The 25,458-nt window shown below is 39.3% G+C and overlaps 1 protein-coding gene across 3 annotated transcripts in view; it reads left to right on the forward strand.

Annotated features, from left to right (window-relative positions):
• The window catches only part of asic1b (acid-sensing (proton-gated) ion channel 1b), a 174,811-nt gene that overhangs the window by 139,401 nt on the left and 9,952 nt on the right, over positions 1-25,458 (forward strand). For all 3 annotated transcript variants that reach the window (XM_034139477.1, XM_034139474.1, XM_034139476.1), the window contains 5 exons: positions 4,673-4,823; positions 8,597-8,724; positions 15,789-15,939; positions 16,894-16,950; positions 17,462-17,615. In XM_034139477.1, the coding sequence (XP_033995368.1) occupies positions 4,673-4,823; positions 8,597-8,724; positions 15,789-15,939; positions 16,894-16,950; positions 17,462-17,615 (641 nt within the window). The remainder of the gene's footprint in view (positions 1-4,672; positions 4,824-8,596; positions 8,725-15,788; positions 15,940-16,893; positions 16,951-17,461; positions 17,616-25,458) is intronic.

Raw genomic sequence — 25,458 nt, forward strand, 5'->3', positions numbered from 1 at the left:
GACCCCGGGAGGAAACCGGGAGAGGGCAATGAAATCGGGAGTCTCCCGCAAAAATCGGGAGGGTTGGCAAGTATGCTCACGAGACGTTGTAAAAAAAAAAAAATAGTGGGGGGCGAACTCACTAACCACTCCGCCAACGCCACAGTAACCCCGCCGTGCGGGCTGGATGAGAATGTCTGGCGGGCCGGATGTGGTCCGCGGGCCGCCAGTTGATGGTCACTGCACTAGAGGAAAGGGAAAACCCATAAAAGCATAATAGGGTCTCTTTGAACTTGCACTAACTTGATGTTTTGGCCACTTTGATGCAGCACTACAGATTGTTAACACAACATTGACATATTGCCTATTTACACATCCAGCAGACACATAAAAGATTTGAATTTAAGTCCGATATATTTTGGCTCAGTTCTGCTCTCCTCTACCTCTTGAAGGAAATATTTAGCTCTTAGCCTGCTTAATATTTCGCTTCCTTCACCAGTAAGTAGCTATTTATATTTTGTATACTTGAGTGCATTGCAGAAAGTACGTTTATCAGAGTTTTTCAGCTGTACAGCTGCCTGCTTTGTCTGAAAATGATGATGAAATGCCCTAAAAGTTTAGGTTCAGAGTTCATTCCTGACCTTGGAAACAGCAGTTTACAAAACAATCTCGCCCCAAGGTCCATTTAGCAGCTTTTTTTGGATTCTCATCTGCTGAATGACTGTTATGCATAGAAGCTCCACAAAAAAACTGCTTAATGGACCTTGGGGTGAGATTGTATTTTAGAGAGCCTGCAGTTATGTTTTGTTGGGGCTGGATTCAAAATGTGACTCTTTGGTGTATTTTTGGCTAGATCTATTGCTTTGTTTTACAGTGTGAGATGTGAACACTCCCTCCACATACAGATGAAGTAGTCGATGCAGTAGAACAGTAAATTACCACACTTCATTATCTACCTGTTACTTGTATTCATTGATCGTAAATATACTCCATAAAGTTCAGTGATAAAATCAGTGAATCCTATGTGATGCCAAGTTGATTTAGTGCCAAGTACTACACAGACAATCTTTCTATTGTGTCTGTTTTTGTAGCTGTCATAACACATTGCACCTTGGTGCTCAGCGCTGATCTTGAAATCAATGGAGAGGAGGGAAAGTGGTTCCCTGGCAACTTTAAGGAACAGCTTGTGCAGCCTTGTCACATTGTCATGTGAAGGATGGCCGAGGGCCATCTCAACAGTCTTGAGCTGTGTGACTGTGAATTATTTATCGTAGAGAGAGACTATGGTATTCCTACACCCTACAAGAACAAGAGAGAATGATGTCTCTCTCAGTGTTTTTCCTCATAGGTGGGATCGGTTTTAATATTTTATTCCTGTGTTTACAAGTTCACACAATACAGTGGTTTTCAGTTTAAGGGCAATAGGCAGTTTGAGCAATACAAAAAAGCATCACAAATATTGGCTTATTTATTTAATTATATATCATTACTTTATACAGTTCATTTAACTGTGCTGTATTACATTTAACATTGTGGTTTATCTTACTCAATATTCTTTATATGTATATACTTTTCTTATCTCTGCAATTTGCAACGTTTTGTCTTGTGCACTTTTTTATTGCACTATTTTATTGTATGTTGCATTAATGGGGAAGCCTGGGACGGCCAAACCTAAGCTATAGCTATTTTTCACGTGACAATAAAGCCTTTTATACTTCAAATATAGAAACTCACTTCTAACTCTAAATGTTTTTAAGTTTTTTTATTTAATAACAACAATGTTTTCCATAAATGTGAGTAGTCCTTCAATGCAGCTGATTGCTTCCATAATTTAAATAATTAATAATTAAATTAAAACAGTTTTGTTTTTGTTCAAATGGGGTTTCTGCCTCTAGTTAGTCCAGAATAACTCCTGATGAATTTTTTGTAATGTATTTTATGATTGCTTATGCTGCACAAACACCGCCAACTCCATTGATGAAGATAGACAGGCTGTGCGATCGATAGACATGAAGAATGAAGAGAGACTGAGTGCAAGCCTCAGAGCTGCAGAGCACAATGGAGATCCCGACTCCCCAAGGTCATCACCAGCACCCACCGCTGCCGCTGCTGCTCTTCTCTCTATGAGCCCAGCACTATCTGTTGGTTACCACAGCAACTCTGACTATAGACCTCCCCTAGTCAATCACCACGTTAGCAACACGTACACGCAGATGGCAACGAACACACAAATACTGTATACTCGGAACATCCCCATGTGGGTATGCCCATCATTCCCTCTCACAAAAGTGTGCATGCTCATACGCACGCTACAAAACAATCACTAGCAATCGCATCGCTGTTGTCTTGATGTATATCTGCCAAATGCTTTCAGCCTCTTTTTCTGATTGTCAAACTTGTCTCGTAAAAAATATGTCATTGTAAGCAGTAAACGGGTAAAACTAAGGAAAGAAATTGCCTTAACAAACTGCGTGGTTTTTTATTTGTTTGGGTGTTGCAGGGTCTCATGGGAAAAAACTGTGCATAGAAAAGTCTCAGAGACCGTTTTCTTCTGCAGGTTTTTCCCATCCCTATCATCAGATGTGTTGTGCAGGTTGTGCTTTGATATCATTAGATTCCCCCTGCCTTATATTTTCAAAAAAGTAATGATAAACAGTGATCTGATTACGGCGAGAGGCGACTCAAGGACTGAGATGGATTCAGGGCCATTTTATTGATGTTTGTATCCTGCTCTACAGTCACTGCACATTGGCAGGCACAGCACTCACTGTTTTTGATTCACTTGTGCACTTGAAAGGTCACTTTTATATTGGGTTCAGAACGCTTTTTATTACATTTCTCCACTTTGTGTCTTAAAAGATCCCATCTATTCGCACCCTGGGAGGCAATCCATTGTGATTCACTCTCCATTTTTTTCCCCGCACACTTCACTGAGCAGGATTCACATTATGATAACTTTTCTTTTGTGAGACACGGCTGCAATTTCTCAACTCTGTGCATCTGGTGTTTGTGACGTTTGAGTCATTTTTCCATGACATGCTTATGTCTGACTCATATGTCACTCCTGTAATGAACGCCTACTGATGTGTTCCCAAGGATCTCATAATGCATTCACGAGAAATATAAGAAACATTCTTCAGGCAGTCCCAGCTGAAGAAAAGCCTTTTGTGCAAGCTATCTGTGTTTAGATCAAGTTATTTGTACCACTACCTCGCAATGATGCCTTATCTCTAGTGAGTACGATTGTTAGACATAGAGTGACGGACAAATATAGGCAGACTTATATCAGTTATTACTTTCCTGCTCATATTGTACTCAACAAACCCCACCCCCACTTCCGTTTACCATTTCCTCATATGAATGTCAAAACGTTGAAGGTTAATAATAAGTTAATTATGAGCGAGGATGCTTTGATACAGGGCTCACAATCATGTGGCTTGACAACAAAGTAGGCAGACATTTTATTTTGGATCCTGGCCATGGCTTTCAATTTCCTAATGTCTATGATTTGATTACCATCCATTAGTTCACTGGCATTGTGTCTTTGCCAATAGATCAACGTTTTCTGCTGGGCTCTAGTAGCTCTACAGCACTACTGTGCAGCTCATTCCTGATCCAATAATAAGACGAACACACTTCAGGCATGTAATCCGAGGGCATAAATAGTGTCAGGTTTCATGAGAATGCAGCATGTTCACTGAACTCTTAAGTTGCATCTGCAGTTTCGTGTCGCACTGTGGAGATAAAGAGAGACTGGAACTGGTTGGGCTCACTTGATCTGGTGATGCTTTGAATTCAGTTGTGAGAGAAAATTATGACACTTGGTATTTTATAAGAGCTTTAAAATGTAGTCAATTCAAAGGACAAATTCCCCAAACTCAATAGTTCTAGGTTTTTTGAAAGGGAATATGTTATGGTTATATTAGTTTTCAATTGCTAAATATTTTTGCATTCAAACGAGACACTTAAATCTCAACTTGTGCATGTATTGGTTCTGCTTTTTTGACATGTATAGGACCCAAACCTAGATTTGATGATAAATAGGACAAAAACTAAATGATCAATTTTCTGACAATTACTTTGATTTATTGATCAACCCTTTTTCATATCCCAGAGCCCATGGGGACATTTTCAAATGACTTGTTTTGTCCTCTGATAGTCAAAAAACCCATAATATTCACTTACATGCAAGCAGCTGGAACCAGTGAATGTGTGTTGTCTGTGCTTCTTGCTGTTTAATAACCTGCACACTGACTGAAATAGACTTTAGAGCTCGAATGATAATAAAAAAATCCTATCCAAAATTCCTGAAATCATTACCTTCTCTTAAATATTTAAATCTGTATCTGAAGAATCTTTTTGCAAAGTTTGATTTGATGCCAGGAGCCATTGTTGGTTTGTTTGAGGGAGTCCCTCTCTGAACAAAGTAAAACATTTTTGTTTTCATGTCATATCCACTCAAGCACATACTTTATCATGCAGCACTGAGAGGAGTGAGGGCTCAGCACCAAGACCTCTGAGGCCTGCAGCGGACAGCCTAACCAGAAAGGCTTCCTGTAGGAGCTTTCCTGCTGCTTTTAAAACAATCCCCTTCTCTGCGCTACCTTTATCTCCACAGGGGTTTTTTTCCTTATCATTTTGTTGTGACCATGTATCACCTAAACCCCTGCATTTGTCTCTTTGTGTATTTCAGATATTCACTCGCTATGGGAAGTGCTACACCTTTAATTCAGGCCAAGATGGACGACCCCTCATGGTGACGATGAAGGGTGGGATGGGTAACGGCCTGGAACTGATGTTGGATATCCAGCAGGATGAATACTTGCCTGTATGGGGAGAGACTGGTAAGTTTACCTGCAGGATACATTACATCAAACATCCTCTTCCCAGTAGGGAAAAACCTCAGCCTAAACCACAGGATTGGTGTTTATGTTTGCCCTTAAGCGAAAACTTAAAAAGAGATTCTCTTTTTTGTATCAATTAAACACCGGAGTAGCTTTCAGCGCTGTTAGAAAAATGTCAGGGGAAAGACTCTATCACAGGCATTCCTGCCTAGTCTGTGAGATAGAGGCCTGACTAGGTGTTATTGATGTTTTTGTGAAACCCTAAATCCATTTAGTTTAGTGGAAGTGCAGACTTCAAATCTGGAATATGAAATATTCTTTACACTTTTATTGAACTTGATTGATGATCCCTGGAAAATACACGCTCTGATCATTTAAAAAGCACCCACTGTGTCCGTGGGATGTTATCGACTAATCTGTATAAGGACAGATGGATATTGATCTGAGAATTTATTTCATTGTAATATAATTGTATCACTTGTCAGTTAGACTCAAAGTCCACATGAATCAAACAAGAGCAGCACAATCTGCCAGATTTAAAATCAATGGAGGGTACAGGCTCTTCCATTCTGGGCCGAGCCCTCATCAAGGCGGTTGAGTCTCCTCGATGCCGCTCCGAGAGACCCTGAAACTTAGATTTTTAATGCAGCTGCATATGCTGCTGTGTGTTGGCATCAATATTTTACATGCAGTGGGCGATGAATGTTGAGAGACAGTTCAGTATGGTCACGGAAACTCTGAACATGATCATTAAACATGAAGCCGAAAGCTATGACTACAATGTTCAAACATAAGGCTGCATGTATGCCAGAGCTAAATGATTTAAATATATTTAATATGTAATGCTCTTTATGCAAGATCATTAAATAATGAAAGACTCGTATGTGTTTGAAAGATAACGATGCAGTAACTACAGGCATATTTTATTCTGTTTTCACAACTTTATGATTATGTATGGCTTCTTATGCATGAGGGTTGTTTGCAGGTTTTGTCATTAATGCCAAAATGGTGCAGAATGGCCATTGATTAGTCGTATTAGACAGCATTTAGCACCTGTTTGTTTAATCTGGCTGTATGCCGTGCATTGCATAATGTTCCATTTCTAACACCTGGGGCCTCTTTTATCAAAGCATGCAAGCTCTGAATGTGCACTTTGAATCCACGCCTGAACATGTGTACTTATTAAACATGTACACGCACAACTTCATACAATTACTTACATTGTAATCATGTGGATAAAAGCGTCTAACACGTAACATGTAATGTAAAGGCTCAGCATACTTTATTGACTTACAGAATGCCAAATATGGTCAACACTTCCCTCTCAAAATCTGAGTTTTTTTATGGTGGAGAATAGTCTTATTGTATGTACTGTACTGTAATATTGCAAGTGCTTATGACAATTGATGACAAATGCCTAACTTTTTGTTTAAGTCTTTGCCATCCAACATTTTGGGCACACAAAGATGTTGTTTCTAGTGTTGGTCTAAATAATGTACAATCTTCATTAACATCTCCTAAGTACGCTAAACAAAACTGTTTATTTTTACACTTCCATAAGACGCTTATCAAAATGTTGGGACAGGCAATGACAGATGAGTAACCTTTGGTCGGATAAAGTTGCAGTATGCAAAATAGAAATTGGATACAACACCTCTTTAATGTATTTTATATATTACAAAGTTGCCCTGAATTCCCTTTAAACTGACTCATTAACACAAAGTATATCTGGCTCAGTTAAAACAATTAACATCCAAAACATAACTGTGAATTATAACCGATTTTTCTTTAATTAAATATTGTCAACAAATCATTGTGATCTCTTTAATGACTCCACAGGTGCTCAGTGATGCACTCGTGGAGAAACCCTTGAAAATGGAGGCATAATTTAACTTACCTTGTTTACTAAATATGGAACCTATACGTCTACAATCTATCCATTATTACATCATTGAGTTTGGGTTTGTTCATGTTGTGATTAGGAGCGGTGTTATATGTATTGCTCTTAAGCTCTACAAACACCTTGAATATGCATGGCAGATAACACAATTGGCCTGAGGTCTAAAAAAGTATCCACCATGATGTCTTTATACACACTCATATTATTCGGCGTCTCATAGCGATATTCCAGCATGCATTGTGTTAGAGTGTGTTTTGTATCCCACAAAAGGTTGTGAGTCTATGAGAGTTGGTCCAACACATGTAGAACTCACTTTCACACATACAGGCAATTTAGAGTTGTTCCTTCACATGTCCTGTTTGACTGTGGGTAAAAAGGAGCAATCAGAGGAAACTTTAGCAGGCATGGGAGAACATTCAAACTCGTCACATAAACATCACAGATGGAAGCATCTTTTCAACCCCCTCATGCTGTGATGCAACCGTAGCAACCACAGAGGCCCTTTCCTGATCAAAACGTTCCAGGAGAGCTCACCATGTTGAGATTAAGAAGAGGAATGCAAAGAAATGTGAGTGGGCAGGTAGGCTGATGATGTACAGTACTTTGGTTAAAATATATAATTAGTTTTCCTGCGGCGTTTAACTGATGAGCTTTCGACTTTGTTGTTAAAACCATAGCAACAGCATGTCCCCGGGTTCTAACTAACTATAAAACCCTTTCTGTGTACTTGTCAGCATAGGCAGTGACAAACTTGTACAGCGTCAACTATGGTCAAGTTTCTATTTCAATCTTAGGCCCAGCCTGCATATAATCGTTTCCAGCGTACAAGACTGACAGATGGCCATGAATTAAAAACGACATGCGCTTTTTGCAGGCAGGAGCTTGGGCACCACTTATGTTTATTTTGCTGCTCCAAGCCTCAATCGTTAGTCTTGGCCGGCAGTAGAATAAGAAGATGGTTTTGCACCGGGTCTCAGAAGAGCAATGTGAAACCGTTAAAGTCTGTCGCTCTTTGTCGAAGCTCATCGTCTGCTGAATTACAGCCGCATCCCCGAGCTCTTTAATTGAAAATGGTGAGAAAGCCCTAGCACTTAGAGGACGAGGGCGAGTGACAAGCGCGGGAGGAAAGACGGCAGGAAACAGACATCCTACTTTATCCCTGAGCCAACACTCAAAGGAAATAAATCTGTTCAATCCGGCCTGCCGACACCATGATAAGCAGTTCCAGGTCTTTGCAAATGTGATAGAAGTGGGTTTGCACAAGTATAGGCTCACCATGTCATTGTGATGTTCCCCTTATCTCAGTATCAAAGAGGCACATCTGCTTCATTTAAAATCTATACAGCAGAGTGCCGGAGCAAAGGGGGCTGTCGGCTGTATTGATTTTCCTTTTATCCTCATCATAATTTATTTATTAATTTATCCATTCACTTGCGTGTTTCAGCCTGCAGTAAATAAAACTCCTGTGGGGGACGTTTTGTTATCAACCGCTCCACTTAGGAGGTCCATCTTCTTTGTCCTTTCATTCCTCATTGCAGCTATTGTTAACTCCTCAAATACCACAATGTGTCATCTCTGGAAGTCCACAGATGTAACTAATGAATAAGCAATTACTCTCTTGGAGTGCTTCTTTCTAGCTGAAATCCAACTACAAGTTAGCGATGTCTTATAATTTCCCCTGTGTTATCTTTATTGTTTTTCTAGATTTGATTCCTCGCTTGTTTTTCACTAACCGGCTGAAGCATATTCCCCCTTTGCGAAGCTTTTCTCTGTGTGATTAGTAACAACTGCTCCTGGGTGGATCACACAGGCCAATGTGTGCATACAAATCACCGTCCCTGTTGTAAATGTCCTCACCTCTTCTTGTCAACAGACGAGACGTCGTTTGAAGCGGGGATCAAGGTTCAGATCCACACACAGGACGAGCCTCCGTTTATAGACCAGCTGGGCTTCGGAGTGGCGCCGGGCTTTCAGACGTTTGTGTCCTGCCAGGAACAACGGGTATGTGCTTAAAGCTAACTTAAATGAGAATCTGATAACACAAGCATGTCTCAACACATTTCATCAGAGAGAATCTGTTTAGTGATATTTCATTTCATTTTGAGCACTTCAAAGAGATATTGTTCTTGCAAATCAGATAAACGTTTGCACAGTCAAAAGGTTGCAAATATAAAAGGAGCTTCTCCAGCTTTAATAAAAATTGCCTTTATTTCTATAGCCTTTTATTCAAACAATGTGTGCAAGTGCTAACAAGTACCTAATGAATACCCACACACACACAAAGGCGTACATTAATTATAGCTAACAGTCAGAGTTCCCGTTAGAATAATTATTTGCCGGTCAACATGTCCGTTACAGTTTAAATCTTCCGGACAAAATTAGAAAAGTGCCGGTCAAAGGTCTTCTATGTTATTTATTGAGCTTTGAAACAAATTGATATGATTCGATATTAAACAAACTAATTATAGTAGATTAATTAACTATTCAAATGTGTACAGTAATTTACAATAACACGGGAATAATAAACGGAGCGCTCTCCCCCTCTCCTGACAACACGTCAGTATCATGCAGCTCGCGGATCCAGTAATGAGTGACCCGACAGTAAAACTAAACATATCTATAACTAGTTTAGGTAGTTTGAGAGGTAATTAAAATAGCTACGTGTGATATTCTAACCTGAAGTGTGTGTTTTGTTCCGCTCACCGCTGCAGGTGATCATGCAGAGATGCGTGTCGACTCGTCAGCAGCAGCTGATCTCTCCCGTCAGATTAGACTTTACTCGCGTTTATCTCCATATCGATCAGATCTAGCTAGTTCTAGCTAATGATATGACTACCTGCTTATTAAAAGACAACTAAACAATAAGCGTCGCTATGCAACGGGGTGAGGCCACAAAGTATAGCGCAGCATTATGCATTTGTTTACATGCCCACCGGAACCCCGAGGCATTACCAACAGATCAACGCACAATCAACCCATACAGGACACTCTTTCTCCACATTAAGTGTAGACATTAGAATTGACTATTCTTGTCTGTCACATACTCTTTTGTCTGTCACATACTATTCTTGTCTGTCACATAAGTGGCGCAACTGATGCGGTATTGCGCTAAGGGGAAATCATTTTGACCGGACATTTTGACCGGAGAGATTTAGATTTGCCGGTCTTCAGCATATTTTACCGGTCATAGTCCGGTAATTACCGGCTAACGGGAACTCTGCTAACAGTATTGCTTAATACCATGTAGCGCTTAGCTTCAACCTTGCTATGTGTGGTTATGTGAGTCAACCAAAAGTCAATTCATTTTTATTGTGACTTCTGTTATCTCAACTTCTTTTTTGTATTTGTTCAAGAAGGGACAATGCTCACTAATTAACTGTGCCAGATTTAGCCCTAAAGGCTCAGATTCTCATCTGCAGTCCCTGGCAGGTTGATTGCATTAAAAGAGAATATACAAGAGCACATACTGTAAGCACAGACAGAAACACATGCCTCCTTATGTTTTTTATTTCGGCCTCTAAGACCACGAAAGAAATGTGGCAAATGTAGGACACTGTTTGCCAGCGCAAATTAGCACACAAGCTATTTCATTAGATTCAGTTGCTGCTTGTCAATATTAATAGACACATGAGCAATTGTATAAATAAAAAGGGAGTACTAGTTTAGAACATTGGGAATTCAAATATATGGTTATTATATGCTAAATCAAAGGTAAATAAAAGTGTACATCAACATATATATTTTCTGTCTCGGTAGAGCTCCATGCCATTACTAGAACTACACAGCAGGAAATTCCGTTGGTTAATCATTTCCCTACAGTGAACACTGTTGGTCGTACTGTGTGGAAACAAGGCATACTGTATGAGTTTAAGTGAAATGGCATAGAAAGTGAAATTACTCGTTTTTGGTATCGACTTGAAGAAGGTCACTGAGGAAGCAAGACCAATTTGACCAGCTATTCTTAAAAAACAAAACATTCTAATCTCAAATTGTAGGTATGTGTAAGTCAGTGTGGCTAATACTAATAAAAACTATTTTCGTGTTTTATTTCTGGTTCATTGTCACATAAGCCTGCCTAGCGATGCTGCAGGTTAAGAAGAACCTCATGTTGTCACGCAGCACATCACCAAACACTTCGCATCTGACATTTCTGTCAGTTCTCCAATAAGTAAAACATATTCAATGTCAAACTCATTCTTTCTTCTGACAGCTTCAAATGCGATTGCTTTTCTGTCGCAATTTGTTACATGGATGCTTAGAATCTGACGAGAAAATTGTCATGGAGATACCTTGTCCAGGGTGAACAAACATCTAATAATCAGTGACGTATCCTGGGATCATGGTGGGTGTTTCAGGCTTTTCAACTGCAGACATCCTGCACGGCCCAGGTGACCTTGCCACAGCTGATCAAGCCCTGGCCTGAGTCCCATTACCCCCCCCACACTCTCCTGCTCGACCCCCTTTATACTCAACCATCTGGGGGATCTTTGTGCTGCCTCGGAGGCTGATGGCTCTGCCCCTGTCTGCCCCCGTCACTCCTCTTACTGAGAGCTTTACTCCAACATCCGCAGGCCACTCAGTATCAACATCATTCGTAATGTAAGAGTGAGCACAAACTGTGCAGTTAGCAAGCCTATCAGAGACCCTCTCTCAGGGTTTACAAATGTCAAGGCAAATGGGATGCATTGAGTGATTTTTAAACTCCACTAAGAGACATTTATATGAATTTTAAATAAATGACTGAATTTGAAAAGGTGGCTTGTGCTGAAGCCACTGAGACTTCTCACCCATCTATCTTCTCTTCACAGAACCTTCTGGTCCATACAAAGACTGCATGGTTCATTTTCTTCCTTCCTACTGGATAATTAAACTGATCATATAAATGTAGGTTAATGGAGAATGAAAACTTGTAATTAACTTTATGCTACTTTATAACTCTTCTTCACTTCATTTCAGAGGCAAACATTGTACATTCTTCTCCGCTACAGATTTAGTTAATAGTTCATTTCAGATCATCATTTTTTATTTAGAAAAAAACCTGGTGAGCAGCAGGCCATGGATGGTTTTGTAGATAAGCATGAACCAATGAATATTACGACTCGTTTGACAGATGGCCGGTTGTCAGAGCAATAAATATTGCACCGGTGGGTTTCAAAAGGAGCATTTGCTGCAAACCAGATGACAGGCTGGTGGAGAACATCAAGCTTCTGGAGTGCGCCCATTCATGCCAACCTATTTAAAATGTCACCATAACTCAACTTAGGGAGGTTGGTCGTTTCAGATTTCCTTCAATAGTTTGACCCTATGGTATTACCTCTCTAATAGTCTCAGCTGGGTTCATTTCAAAAACAGTTTGAGATACAAGTAGTTGAAATAATGTAAATACATATAAAAAGTAAAGATTACAGAAAAGTCTAATTTAGCCTTTAGTCTTCTTTGTGACCCTTCTGAGGTGGCCAAAGGATTGCTCACCGTTGGACTTGTTAGACCAAGCACTACCTCTGGTGCTGTGAAATGAATTGCTGTGTCAATCCCCAAAGACCTTTCCATTTCATTCCCTAATGTTTAGCAGAAACAGTGTCTTACAAATCGGAGATTGTCTTGCGATGGGATCACACCAGCCGCAACACCAAATCAGGCCAGAAGCATAAGACAGACAGAAATATAAACACCTGGCAAATCTTTCAAAACAGCTTTTTTGGTAGTTACCGCTACAGTATGTGTCTCTAGAAGCACATTAACATCCATATTTTATACAGTCTATGGTGACAAACAACTGCACTTCAGCAGCAACATTATAAAGCAACTTACACATTATTGCATTACTATTAACATTCTAATAGTGTCTTATATAATAATCAGTCATAAGGGACCTTTTTCTGCAGAACGATACTTTTATTTTCTATTTTAAACTATAATTACATTTTGGTTGATAACACTGCTTTTCTATTTTGAATGCAGGACTTTTAATTTCAAGGGAGTCACCTTACTTTAACTAAAGAAAAGGATGTGATTACTTCTACCACAACTAAACAAAAACATTTTTCCTTAATCTGAATACTTGCAATCATGAGGGATTGAGCCCAGAAGAGAAATATATTTATCACTGTTCCTGTTCAAGGCTTTTGTTGGACCCATGGTAGTTGAAATGAGGCGTCCCACATCGTAAGCAATCTCAGCACTACGCTGTGATTTTGAAGGACAAACGATTTTCTGCTTTCCCAGAATAGAGGTATTAAATATAATTATGGCCGGTCAGTCAAGTGTTTCACATAAAAGGCAAAAAGTGTGCCTCAGACCCATCAATACTGTGGCTGTTGTAAGGACAGTTAGTTTCTAGGTTGGAACGACTGTTTTGTAAGATGGACATTTTGCAACTTAAGGGACTGTACATGTTTGTTGGTGCCTTGGAGGCTCTTGAGTAGTTCTGAAAGTTACATATTTGGGGTCTCAACATGGTCAAGGATACACAGACTTTCTCCAGTCAACATGTGTAAGTCTGAGTTTGGCTCTGTGAAACAAAGTGTATGTGGGTTCTTCCCTTGAACTGTGAATAATCCTGTGGCTGTGACTGCGAGGATTCAGCCTAACAAATCATACATTCTTGCCCCTAATATGCTACAGAACCATGCATAATGAATGGAGGATGGATAGGGATGGATTTGGTAGTGATCTCAGTCATTCCACGTCCACACTACTAGTGAGTGTGTTCCAGTGATGGTGGGATGCAGCAGGATTTTGCATGCTGCCAATGTCGCGTCTGCAGGAAACTGTCCCTCTTTGTTTTTCTCTCTTTCTCACTAGCTCCTTTACTTATTTCCTCTCCAAAAGTCATTACAATTCCTATATTACCATCCCCTCCTTTCAATATTATTCCCTCACCCTCTCTCTCTCTCTCTCTCTGCATTTATTTATTTCATTGGCTGGCAGGCTCACTCTTCATTAATCTAATGCAGTTTTCTCAAATTCATTCAACTGCCTGCTTCAGCAGTCCTGTAGTGTAAAACTGTCGGGGGCTTTTCAGCTTGCCCAACTGTCACTCACCATGATCCCACATAAGAAAGAAATCTGCAATTTCTCCCTGTTTAACATAAAATGCAAAAAGAACTAAATGTTTCTTCTACATCCTCTTGTCTTTTTGTTTGCAGAGGGTTGCTGGCTCTTGCATTTCCTCGTTCTTCTTCCTGTTCCATTTGGTTTGCGGTCTCTCGCTCCGTAACGAAGGTGGAATTGAAGTCACAATCTTTCAAATGATTTTCGTTCCTATAGTTGTTTAACAGGACACTAACATCTCCTGAAATCTCTAACACCAGTTTGGCTTTTGTCCAAACTTGCAGAAGTCTAACCAATTGGAAGTAATTCTACCAAGAGGTGGATTAGGAGGGCTGAGTAGAGCTTTTAAAGATGCAACAAAATCTTAAAGTCAGAACTGTGAGCATAAGAAATCACCCAGCCACATAGCTCCTTCCATAGGTCTAGGCCACGTGATGAGATGAATAAATACACAAGCACTTCTTATTGATTACCATATTTTACCCGGCTCTTATGGTTTTTATGTTCTGTCTGACTTTGTGAAGCGTCCTTGATGTAAAAATATGCAGAGCAATGATTATAGTCTCCTGATTGGATTTTAGTCAGAGCTTCAGGTTTCGCTGTGTGTGCCGTAAAGTATGTGTGTGTGAGTGAACACTGTATGTGCATGTTGAACATCGCCCTGGGTTATTAGTAACCAGATCCAGAGTGCGACACACCTGGTTGCCTCTTGCACTCCAGTACAAATTTGAAAAAGCTTCGTCCCTAAATCATAACATTGGCCTTTAATTTATTGCTGTGTGAGCAATCAGTGATGCACTGATGAGAAGGAAACACACAGGGGCTTTTTATAGCTTCCTCCCTTAATGCATATTAATGCATCAAAGTCCTTTCTTTAAAGCAGCTTTATTTAAATTAATATTCCTCATATTTACATATGATATGTATGTTTCAAAGAGCACTCTGTTTAAGTGGCTTCACTTTACTTTCTCGACATGAATAATCTGGTGCAACCTCAAGTATACAGTAAGCCACAATCATTGGGGCTTATTTTGAAATAGTGGGTATTTTTTTACATTTGTCCTACTTTATAAGTCCCATCTTTTGTTTTTATTTATTTTATTTATTTATTTATTTGACAGGGACAGTGCACATTGATTGACATTCCTGTAAATGCGCCAGAGTTAGCCAACAGGCTATTTTTCATCTGTAGTCCCTGGACAGATGTTGAAAGTCATCCTACAACAGATGTTGTTCATACTTTATACAGTAAATGGTCCTGACCAATCGTCCGCATGTGACGAATTGGGAATGTGAAGAGGTTGGCTCATACAGTATGTGCAGTTGAATGCTAGGTTGCATACTTTTAAGAATGTGCTTAAAGAGGCTGAGTAAGAATACAAAAGTAAAATACATTTAAAAAATGGTTTATTAGAAAACAAACAAAAAGGGTAAAAATGAAAAGATCTGTCATTAATATTTTTTTTTATGATTTTGCTGTGTATACAGCAGTTTCAGTACATGTTACTGTGCATGGCACTTACAAGGTTTCACAGAATACAATGTGGTAGACAAGGTCAAAAGCTCACTGTCACTTTGTGTGACTGACGGATATGTCTGCTGTCCACATCAATTGTACATTTGTGGATCAAAACAGAGGAGACATGGCTCCACAGGTCCTGCAGCGAAGCTTTTAAGAGTGTAAACTTCACAGCTTTAATACTCTGATGATACTATTCAGATCCTGCATGGAGAGTGGGCTGTACAAATAAAGCACAGAGGCACACTGGGAATAGAAGAAACGTAGGAGAGAACCGCCCACCATAAGCTCCACTATACACATGTATCCACCATGGAGTAAAAGCAATCCTTTTCAGAGCCTAATACAAAAAAACTGCGTATTGGCTTGTAAATATAGGTATTGAGGGAAAGAAAAGGGTCAAATAACTGCATTAACAGGGCACAGGAGATGTTCTTGAACAGACAATAAGCTCTATAGCTAAATTGGTTCTGCACTGTTGCTTCTCTCTCAGCTGACGTACCTGCCTCCACCTTGGGGGGACTGCAAGGCCTCGGCGATGGACTCAGACTTCTTCAACACTTACAGCATCACAGCCTGCCGGATCGACTGCGAGACACGATACCTGGTGGAGAACTGCAACTGCAGGATGGTCCACATGCCTGGTAGGAACCACAGGGGCATGTCCCTGCTCGACATACATGCTATCTACATGAGCTTATATAGATGAAGATGTTAAAGTGTCTCTTGTGGTTTGTAGTGCTTTTATTTGAATTTGGCGTGGCAAAAACAATTCTTATGGAACAAAGAGCTTTTTGCCAGTGACTGCATACACATCAGATACTTTCACACTCCACTGGATTGGAAAACTCAAGTGTTTCCCTTCGAAATTGTGCAGTGATTACAGTTGGCATATGTAGTCTACCTCCTAAATTTAATCACAGGGTGGCATCTGAGCTGGCAAATTGAAAAGGAGTTTGGCACAGAGGAAACATTGGAATTTGGCCTCTGTTAAACCGCACTCACCTGTCCAATAACTGTTAACGTGTCTCTATTCAATCACGGTCAGTGTTTGCACATCCAGGGAGACCCAGACAATCTGTCTGGGAAATAATCAGGATTAACTGCTACCCTAAAGTGATTGTGCAGTTGATTTATGTGAGTCTACAGACAACTCCCCAGCTAAAATCCTCTGCTCCTATCCATCTATGCTATCTTCCTGTCATTAGACTGATTTTTCACGACTTTAAAGCAAAATGCAGTGAATTATTGTAGCTGGGAAATAATTTCCTCTACATCTACATGTAGGACACAGCTTTTTCCTTTGTCGAGGGAGAGGGAGAGGGATGGCTCAACTGCCACTGGGGAGAAAGATGGAGAGGGTGACAGAGACAAGGGTGACACGGACTGAAAGTAGTGACGAGAGGCGGAAAGTACAAAAGTTAATGAAATCAATTACGAGATGGGATCACATTTGGGAAGAATATCCAGGCATGATAAGTTTGGTGATGACACACTGAGACAACATTAATTATCAGTTAACATCTTGTCACCCTTTGTGGTTCTTGGGAAAACCCTCTTCTCCTTTTGTTCACACTGAGAATATTATGTGTCCTTAGGAGATGCCCCGTACTGCACCCCGGAGCAGTACAAGGACTGTGCAGATCCTGCCTTGGGTAAGGAGATAACCCAGCATGCTGTATGTGTGTGAGAGTGTGAGTGTGCATATTCACTGTTCAATGTGTATAGCCAACTATTCAAAGCCCCTATCCATGCTGATAACAGATAAAAGTGTTCCTTTAGCCTGAAGGTAGCTCGAATAGTAAACCTCAGGCCTGGCGCTTAGCCGGTCCTTTTCACACTCCCCTGTCTCTTTATCAGCTGATACCTCTCAGGCCTTTCATGACTGTTGCTTGTTTTCAAATCTCTCACTCTTTCAATAAACCATTTCATGCGTCCGGCCTCAAGCTGTCGCTGCATGTCTGATATCTTTTATATTTCTCATAAAAGCCTCTAGTGTGTCTCCTAGCGGCGTTATTTCAAAAGTTTTCTTTCACGCCTTTCACTCTGCTGGCTTTGTGTTTGTCATCCTGAGGTGATGATAAATCTGTCTGTCTCTGTGTCTTCTCTCTCTCCATTTATCTGTCCTCTATCTACCTCTGACTTCCTAAATAATCTATTTTTCAGACTTTCTTGTCGAGAGAGACAATGACTACTGTGTGTGCGAGACGCCGTGCAACATGACGCGCTTCGGTAAAGAGATGTCCTTTGTCAAGATACCCAGCAAAGCATCAGCAAAGTACCTCGCCAAGAAATTCAACAAGACAGAGCAGTACATATCGTAAGTCACATTCTTTTGTCTTATCCAATTATCCAAAACTTTCACTAATATATTTTCTTTGAAAAGTTTAACTGTTGAGCATGTTGTGGAGATCCAGCACTCACACAACAGGAAAGAATGAAACAGAGAGGAATCAATAAAACACAAACACAGATATAGCTGATCAGTAATTATTATTTAGTTGTTGCAACAAACAAACAATAATGGGGAAACATTACCTGCTGCCACAGCAGCCAATCGTGGAACTGCCCCCCAACGAATACAAGAAACACAGGGCTAGATATACTTTTCTAAATGACACACGAACATGTTCCCTCAACATGTTTAACGCACACACATTGTCAGTTCTCCTAAACTTGGACATGTTCCAACCTTATACAGTCATATATGTTGCATCCTCTGAGTTCTACATGATCCCAGATTTAATGACCTTATTTAGCAGCTACCACACATGCCAATGTATACAACTGCTGGTGAAGAGTTTCAGCTGGTTGCCTATAGATGGGCCTCCTTCCAGCAAACCAAATGAACACCACACAGTCCACTATACTGTTGCTTAATACCATGTGACATTAATGAATATACCAGAAATACGCTGTAATAAACATTCTGCCATAACACTCCCTCCTTTTATTAATTAAGGTCACACAATCAAAAATAATAATTATTACAAATAACCTACTGAGTTCCGCCCTCGAAAGCCCAAAATGACTTTCTGAAAAACATTTATCAATGGGTAATCATTTTACTCAAGGCAGAAGTCACAGGTCACCTGTACTGTACCTACTCACAAATAGCCAAAAAACCACCTTTTTGATTATAACACAAAAAGTGGAAGAAAAGACAATTTGCGCTAATCTACTCTACTTAAATGGAAAATCATTTAAAAACCTCAGTATGCTTAAGAGGAAAAAATCTATTTGTCCCATTCAAGTTTAACAAACTTACATATATACATAATGAAAAATCTTCCAAAACACTTATACTGTAGCAAGATGTAACTGGCGTCTACTCGTTCTGCTTCTGTTATATTGTCCATTAAACACTTCTTCAGGGTGTGCACTAGGGATGGGTACCGAGCCCCGGTATTAAACGGGCCCCGGGGCTGAATTATTAAAGACCGTGGTACCGTTAAGCTCCGACGTTATCGGTCTTTTTATCGGTACTGGAGACATCTAAAAAATATGTCATGTGTATTATTGCTACACAAACATTATATTGCAGTTTTAGTGTCGCCAACTCCGTTTCTAATACGCAAAATGCGTCATTTTTAGTATTTTCGATCTCTCCAATCCAGACGAGAGATCTCTCTCCCCCGCCTGCTTGCGAGGGGGTGGGGCAGTTTACACACACGCAGCTGCTACATGCAGCAACACACACACACGGAGGAGATGGCGGAGAGAACGCGCTCCGAGGTGTGGTTAAACTTTACCCGTCTCGCTCGTTGCCTAAAGTGCAATAAGAGTTTAGCATGTCAGGGCGGTAACACGAGCAATTTGTCTAAACATCTTGCAAAAGTGCACCACGTTCAGACGGAGAAATGCACCGGGTTCGACTGTCTCTCTAGTAGCTCTGTAGCCCCATCCACGAGTAACGTTTCCACGTCAGGTGTTATGTATGCTAGCAGCAACACACGGAGCTAACTCAATGATTCAAACATGGGTTAATGATTAGAGGGAACTGAGTTATTTAGTTTGTTAAAGTTTCAGCCATTCTGTTCACAGTTCTGTCATCAGATTATTTAATATGATTTGTTAAAACGTTGTTGTTTCTGTTGATGTGAAATATTATGCATTTCATTTAAATAAAAAGCAATGTTAGTTTTGTTCACAATTTGTTAATTTTCATTTAATCGTTTATTTGAATAGGGACAATGCACATTAATGACACTTTAGACAAATAATGCTTCAATTAGGGTGACCAGGTGACAGAAAGCCACAAGTGGGACAGAGAGTATATTTGTGTGGGACAATGTGGGACATGTAAATGTAATGTTGACGCATGAACTGTCAACGGGGGGGGGGGGGGGGGTACACTGTGGACCTCTGTCGCCTGTCAGCGCAACTTACATAATGCCGTTTAAAACATAATCATAATGGCAGAAAAGCGTTTTGGCCAATCAAAATGAAATATGCGGGACATCGTCTCAATTTGCGGGACGCACCAAAAGTCGTGAAAATGCTGTGCAGTCCCGCGCAAAGCGGGACATCTGGTCACCCTAGCTTCAAGTGTAAATATGCCGGATTTTAGCTTTGAGCTAATTTCCATCCGTAGTCCCTGACATACAACATATAGTTAGTTTACCTCATTTTTCTCTCCAAAAGAACCGATAAGAGTACCGTTAAAAGACCGGACCGATAAGCGGTATCGATAAAAGTAGTAGTACCGTTAAAACCTTAACGATACCCATCCCTAGTGTGCACGTTCCAATCTTCATGCGTAGCCTTTAGATGGAATTGTTATCTTAGCCTTCATGCTGTGGTGTTCCATCTCATAGCAAAATCCCTTGATGACATCTGAAGCAACATCATTACCATTTGAATTCGATGGAACTGTAGTCAGAAAACTGAGACTTCTGTAAAAGAACAGTTGACGGTAGATCTTCTATATGTTCTCTGGAGTTTTGAGATTATTAATATACTTGGCTGTAAATCATCTCAGAAGTTTTGGGTTTTATTCTTCGTGTTGACCCAAACCCATAAGACAATAGCAGTAGAAGAATAGCTGGAAGTCATCCAGCTGCCTTCATTGATACTCCAGTCTGCCTCCAGAGCAGCTCCTTAAAACATCTGCCTCAGAATGATCCATCTTCCCTCCTCAAGATTGCAAGGGGAAAGACAGCTTTGACCTGGGTAGAAAATAGCACTTGCATTCTGGGTTAACAGCCTACAGTCGACCACTAGGTCTTAGAGTCTTACCTATAATTTTTTAACTTCTTGAAACCATGAAATGTTGTTTGTGTTGTGTTTTTACTTACCCACAATTTCCTAAACACACAACAAACATCTCCTGCAACATTGTTCAGCCACGGTGCTGAAACCAATCAGATCTCAACTTCGAACAATACATTTAATCATACCTGTCTTTAGCAGAACCCAATCAGGAGCTTAACCATGTAGGAAAAAAGTTGTTTAGGCAAAAAGTTGTTTCATTTGCCCTCTGGATCATGTGAGGGTTAAAAGATTCACGTGACAAGATTTTAAAAGACATCTGAAACCAATGTGTCACAGAAGAAATAATGAAAGATTTCACCTGGGATGGAAACAAAATATTGTCAAATACATCTTAAAATGTAATTACTAAATTGAACAATAAACCCATTATACCCCTCCTGGAAACATTGTCCTTCAAACCATAGAGACCATGTTTCCCCAAGTAAGATACTTCAGAGTACCCATCTTCACATACAATGTTATTTCAAAGTCCTATGACTCATCATCAGGAACACCTAAAACAAAGGAAAAAAAACGTTCTCCTGTCAAAAAGAATCAACAATGTTAAATATCAAGCTACATAGTCATCAAGCCATGCAGGGATCATGCAGAGTCAGACAAAGTTCATGCGTCATGTCTCACAATGGTTCAACTAATATGGCATAGTCAGAAAACCATTGCCAAAACCATTGTGTGCATCCCAAAATAAAATCACCTTTTGTCGGTGGGTCAGTGTTACTGTAACAGTCAGGAATTGACAAATCAATTCACATTCATTCAGTCTTTGCAAAGTCTAAGTCAGTCTCGAGATCTCATGTCCTATAGTAGTGCACTTTGATATTCTACCAGCTGGAGTTTTTAATCAGTGACATCATTGTGTTGATGTCAAACAATGCAACAAAGTTTTTCCCGTGTTCGATGCACAATTTTCTTCTGATGTTAAACAAACAAATTATCAATACACTTTATTAATGTACTGCCCCTAGGAAACACAAAGCCTGACAAATGTTCTTGCAAGGCATTCCTAAGTGAACCTGCAGTGTCTTTTTAATTAATATTCCAAATTAATCAATAATAATAACAATAATCCATTTTATCAATTTGTTTACCCTTAGAAGTGAACATACCTCATAATGTTACATCAGGATGTTAAACTAAGTGTTTAGCCAATCAATCATACCAAACCATATTACAGTACCAGGTACTAAAGTAAATCATTATTACTGTATCAGATTTAACTGGTGATTGAACCAACAAAGCCTCTTTGTTTACATCATGCAGACCACTAACACATTTTTCCAAGTTCAGCATCAGCCTTCGTTACTCTAAAATTACATCTTAAATAGAAATAATAGAAACTGAACAAATATTCAATCTTCAGAAATGTTCTCAATAAATGTCTATCTAGTGAATAGCCAACATATTTAAAAAATGTCAGATATAAAAATAAGCCTAAATACTCCTTTACTATCAAAGTCTAAATCTAGACCTAAGGTGAACAGTTTTGGTAATAGACAATTTAATCTAAAAACAAAACAAAATTGGACTTGTGTTCTTGTTATTTGTTCTTCAAAATACATTAGTAAATACTTTGTGAAGTATTCACAATATAACTAACCCTTTCTAGGATATCAAATCAGTTCATCTTTAACCAGATACTATTTCCCTATTTATGTTTAGTTCATGATAACAATGGTATAACAACCACACGTTTTACCCATAGCTAGTTTATATGTCAAGATTATTATGTGTGACATAAAATCAGATGTCTTGTATGCTAAACAAAGGATATTAATCTTTTCAGTATTCTAGACCATCGTCAAACAAGCAGCCTCTTTTCTTAAACACGAAACATAATGTTCTACACCACCCTCTGGAAAACTCTTGCACAGTTATGCTGTAAAATCATTGCATGATTTCTTCAGAGTCTGAACAGTCTGAGACGAGCCTGTCTCAAGATCTTGTCATAATGAGAACAGTCAGTGATTTGTTGTCCTCTGCAGCTGTAGTCAGTGGCAGGGTCCCCAAAAAGCTAGAAACGGCCCTGGACAGTGGGCTCAAGGAAACTCTCTCTGGAATCTGGAGGGAAGGAACCTCTTGGATCAATGTGGTACAATCAGCAGACACACGTTGTCCTCTGCACAGTAGAAATCCCCAAAACTGCAGTTCCTCTTCACACCACTGTTGCCTTGACAACGAGGCACAAGCAAAATGTCAAAACCTCCTCGGAGATGCGATCTTTGCACACTTCTTCTGTTTCTGTAGTGAGCAACATCTCACCAACACACTGATTCAGAGTACAACCCAAAGGTTGCGCATAACTATCCAGTGTTGCTGTAATCACAGCAAATCAGCTACTAGAGAAAAACTCAATTTAAATCTCTCCCCCAATGGGTTACAAAATGGCTGAGTGTCCATATGGTCAGGAATGCTGAAACATGTGAATGTTAAAACAAACTAACGGTGGTAGTTTACCCAGATTCTTTACTTCATCAAAAGTAGTAAAACTACATTGTAAAATCTTTTTTGTCTAGTTGACGTCCTGCTTTTAAATTATATTCAGGAAAATAACATAAACATCATCTTTAAAATCTTCTTAAATTTGAAACCAAAAAGGTATTCCTTCTCCACCATGATCCATTTCAACATCAAAGTCCAAACTGATGATTTATCTTTAAAAACCATGAGGTTGACAGTTTTCATAAAACACTATTCTTCTTTACTTCAGTTCTAAGTCAGATGAGCAAAACAAGGAAACCTTCATTTAAACACTATAGATTCATCTTTTATCTACTTGCCTATTCTATTCATTTTCTAATTGTTTATCTACGTTCTGTTACAAGCATGGTTGGGTTTGTAACAGAATACAAAACTAACTGCATTCAGCGCTATATTTGAAAAACAAGTAATCTGATTACTGTTAATGAATATATTTTTGGAACACTTAAAGGAATTCTTGGTGGAAAAGTTTCCTCACAAAATGTAATCTTCATTACTAAAGCTAAAACCTAAAGAAATCATCACGGAACAGTTTTCTTTCCTCATCACTTAATTGTTTCAATAAAAACAAAAAAGGCATTGTGAAAACTCCCACTCTTGAGAACATCTCAACACTTTATTCCATCTAAGCACGAATGTTTATGACAGACATGCCATATATTCCAAGAATAAATATCTCTGGTCCCCAAAGAACAATCCATTAATCCAAAACGGTCTTTAATGATATAAATTGTGAACTTTCTTAATATTAATTGTAAATTCAACGTATGTTCTCTTTAGAACAAAGATAGGATAGTTGCAGCTGAAACTGGTTAATAGCAACTTTCTGTTAACCTAGATAAGCATATTGTTCTTATATCTAGTAATATATATATATTTATATTTTATTTTATGTTACTCATAAAACAGTAAACCATAGGAACATTTTCCAGAATAGTAGTTAACTTTATATAACTTTGACTCTCTGTAGACTCTTCAAAACATCTTAATTCTAGGTGAAAATAAAAACGAAGAATAAAACCCAAAACTTCTGAGATGATTTACAGCCAAGTATATTAGTAATCTCAAAACTCCAGAGAACATATAGAAGATCTACCGTCAACTGTTCTTTTACAGAAGTCTCAGTTTTCTGACTACAGTTCCATCGAATTCAAATGGTAATGATGTTGCTTCAGATGTCATCAAGGGATGTCATCAAGGGATGTCATCAAGGGATTTTGCTATGAAGGCTAAGATAACAATTCCATCTAAAGGCTACGCATGAAGATTGGAACGTGCACACCCTGAAGAAGTGTTTAATGGACAATATAACAGAAGCAGAACGAGTAGACGCCAGTTACATCTTGCTACAGTATAAGTGTTTTGGAAGATTTTTCATTATGTATATATGTAAGTTTGTTAAACTTGAATGGGACAAATAGATTTTTTCCTCTTAAGCATACTGAGGTTTTTAAATGATTTTCCAGTATCAACATAAAACAAGACCAACAAACAACCATCAAACAGATTTCAGCCATACCTATGCCTTAAATCCACTCCTCTGTTTTTTCCTCTTAACCAATACAACTTCAAAAGTCATTTCATTCCAAATACGTTTTGCTTACTGTGAGTTGGTATTTCTTCTGTGGAAGTCTCAAGTCTGGTTTCTCAATTCCTTGAGATTTTACCCCAGCCGTCTCAGGGCTGCCTGGCCAAGGGAGTTGAGACCCCCAGAGAAGGAACACAGCAACCTCCAGCATGGGCAATCTCGGTAGGACCTCCAAAATGTTGTAGAGATCCAGCACTCACACAACAGGAAAGAATGAAACAGAGAGGAATCAATAAAACACAAACACAGATATAGCTGATCAGTAATTATTATTTAGTTGTTGCAACAAACAAACAATAATGGGGAAACATTACCTGCTGCCACAGCAGCCAATCGTGGAACTGCCCCCCAACGAATACAAGAAACACAGGGCTAGATATACTTTTCTAAATGACACACGAACATGTTCCCTCAACATGTTTAACGCACACACATTGTCAGTTCTCCTAAACTTGGACATGTTCCAACCTTATACAGTCATATATGTTGCATCCTCTGAGTTCTACATGATCCCAGATTTAATGACCTTATTTAGCAGCTACCACACATGCCAATGTATACAACTGCTGGTGAAGAGTTTCAGCTGGTTGCCTATAGATGGGCCTCCTTCCAGCAAACCAAATGAACACCACACAGTCCACTATACTGTTGCTTAATACCATGTGACATTAATGAATATACCAGAAATACGCTGTAATAAACATTCTGCCATAACAAGCACAAGATATCTACTTCACTATTAAGTCCATTCTCAGGTTATGTGGGTGTTGGATGTGTCAGGTTTTCACATCACACTTCTTAAATTGGATACTGTATTAATCAA

The sequence above is a fragment of the Trematomus bernacchii genome, unplaced genomic scaffold (genome assembly GCF_902827165.1).
Source record: "Trematomus bernacchii unplaced genomic scaffold, fTreBer1.1, whole genome shotgun sequence".
Lineage (NCBI taxonomy): Eukaryota > Metazoa > Chordata > Actinopteri > Perciformes > Nototheniidae > Trematomus > Trematomus bernacchii.